The sequence below is a fragment of the Penaeus japonicus genome, unplaced genomic scaffold (genome assembly GCF_977035675.1).
Source record: "Penaeus japonicus unplaced genomic scaffold, GWHDUDI00000001_assembly GWHDUDI00000025, whole genome shotgun sequence".
Lineage (NCBI taxonomy): Eukaryota > Metazoa > Arthropoda > Malacostraca > Decapoda > Penaeidae > Penaeus > Penaeus japonicus.
The window spans coordinates 18784547-18787046 of NW_028234427.1; the positions used below are offsets into that span (position 1 = coordinate 18784547).

General features: G+C 42.4%; 1 protein-coding gene across 1 annotated transcript in view; it reads right to left on the reverse strand.

The window, feature by feature from the left end:
- The window catches only part of LOC122257467 (uncharacterized), a 3067-nt gene that overhangs the window by 90 nt on the left and 477 nt on the right, over positions 1-2500 (reverse strand). Inside the window, exons 2-5 of the mRNA XM_043022757.2 lie at positions 2031-2133; positions 1493-1808; positions 1106-1213; positions 1-109 (exon numbers count right to left, since the gene is read on the reverse strand). The exon at positions 1-109 is cut by the window's left edge and continues 90 nt beyond it. Coding sequence (XP_042878691.2) covers positions 1-109; positions 1106-1213; positions 1493-1808; positions 2031-2133 — 636 coding nt within the window. The remainder of the gene's footprint in view (positions 110-1105; positions 1214-1492; positions 1809-2030; positions 2134-2500) is intronic.

A 2500-nucleotide genomic window follows, 5' to 3' on the forward strand; every position in this document is an offset into this window, starting at 1 on the left:
GGATAAAGGACATTCACTATAACGTCCTTCGCAGTCTCCTTCGCGACGCCCTCTCTCCTCTGCTACTGCGAACTCTTGCATTTCTTCCGATCCCTCGCCATAGCCAGCTCTGGGGACGTTTTGTTCTGTTAGTGAAGCCGACCAGTAGTAGGGGGAAGGTTTCGTTCGTTCTGGCCGCTACTTGACGTGAGAATTAAATCCGTTGTTTTTCTCTCTCTCTCTCTCTCTCTCTCTCTCTCTCTCTCTCTCTCTCTCTCTCTCTCTCTCTCTCTCTCTCTCTCTCTCTCTCTCTCTCTCTCTCTCTCTCTCTTTTTTTTTCTTTTTTCTTTTTTTTGAGGGGGAGGTTGTAGTAGGGAGAGGGGTCGAGAGTCATTTAAATCGGGATGTATTTAGATGAACCCTCTTTTTCACATATATTATAAAAAGAAAAATATGATTTTTTTCATCACAATAAAAGATGCTAACCAACCTCTGAGTGTGTTTGTGTGTATGTGTGTGTACGTGTGTGTGTGTGTGTGTGTGTGTGTGTGCGTGTGTGTGTGTGTGTGTGTGTGTGTGTGTGTGTGTGTGTGTGTGTGTGTGTGTGTGTGTGTGTGTGTGTATGTGTGTGTGTATGTGTGTGTGTGTGTGTGTGTGTGTGTGTGTGTGTGTGTGTGTGTGTGTGTGTGTGTGTGTGTGTGTGTGTGTGTGTGTGTAATTAATAGTGCAAGAAGAAAAAGAGAAAAAAAAAATGAGAGTGAGAAAGAAACAATGAGAGAGAGACGGGAGGGCAAACGGACAAACAAATTAACAGGTAGACGTACAGGCCAACATAGAAACAAAGACGGAACAGATAATTAATGTTCAATTGACTCAGGAAATCTTAAGATAAAAGAGGAAGAAACATTAAGATAATATACATATATATATATATATATATATATATATATATATATATATATATATATATATATATATATATACATACGTACATACAGTACATACATATATATATATAGAAACAAAGAAACACGTGAAAAAAAAATATGTATATAAACTTTAAATGTTCTTTTCCACATGAATATAAAAAAGATATTTGAAAAAATACATTCGTTAACTAACTCACGCAAATATCAAATTGAGAATATCCCCGACTGCGCCAAGCTCATCCACTGGCTCCTCGGCGACCTCGCACACGGCTCGCAGAAGACAGGCTCTCCCCGGCAACCCGAGACTGGCGTAGAGGAAAAAGGGATATCAGTTAGGTGATTCCCAGTATTGATTTATTATTTGATATATGAAAATCGGAGTCGTATAAAAAGAAATGAATGTCGGACCAAGGAGGCTTTGTGATAGTTGATAATCTATATAAAGAAAAGGTTCGCAAAGAAAAAGAAAAATGAATATTGGGTAAATGAGTCATCGCACCAATTAAGTGAGTGGTCCTGCACTTGTATACGCGTGATGACTATACTATACGTGCAGGTAACACACAATAGACAGCGGTACTCACTTGTCCAATCCATTTTGAATAATAGCGAAGCCTGCTCGTCGTTCCGAGTCGATCGACCTCCTCCCGTAGCCTCCGAAGTAACCGGAACCTCCATCCTGGTCGTTTCGACTATAATAGTCCCCCTCGCCGTAAGAGCTGTAACTACTACCAGGCTGATGGTCGTCGAAGCGCGTGTTGGCCTCGTAGGCGCCATAACCGCTGGACGGCGGAGTGGTGGTTGTGGGCGTAGGCGTAGTTGTAGCGTTCGAACGCCTGAACATTAGAACACCGCTCGGCAGCGCGAGGCGGAAGGGCGTCCCAATGTACAAACTGAGGGCTGGACGGAACGATGGAAACAATTGGAAGAACAATTCCAGTAGGCCTTCATAAACAAGAACAATATCTAGTCAGGTTTCTGGCATACATCACATGTGCTAATACTCTTGATATCTTAATCTATGAAAACCACACGTTAGATGCTTATCTGTTATATATGATAGCATAGACGATGCCTTTTCGGAAATCTCATAAGACCAAAGGAAAGATAAAGGGCACTCACTGTTGCCGTTGATGGTCTTGACGGGCATGCGGAGAACGAAAGACATCACCAGCCTGGAGCCCTTGGGGAACGAGAGGAACCTGCGCTGCCGGGAGAGGAGGACCTGCGTGGCAAAGGCGAGAGAGAACTCGACGTTACTTTGACAGTAACAGTTTGCGTTGTTTTTGTTACGCAATGGTAGAAGTGAAGAGGTTGATTATTCATTGAATGCAGTGCGAAGTGTAAGAGAGAAGAGGGAGAGGGAGGGAGAAACAGAGGCAAAGCAAAAAGGATGAATAGTTAGACGGACAGACACAGGACCAGAAAGATGAATATACACATAAACGGACTGAAAGAGCGGGGAAAGAAAGAAACGAAAGGAAAAGAGAAGAAAAATCAAACAGATAGGAAGAGAACACAAAACACAAACATTGAAAGAAACTCAGAAGGAAAAAAGAGAAATAAACAAATCTGGACATCCCTCTGAACAC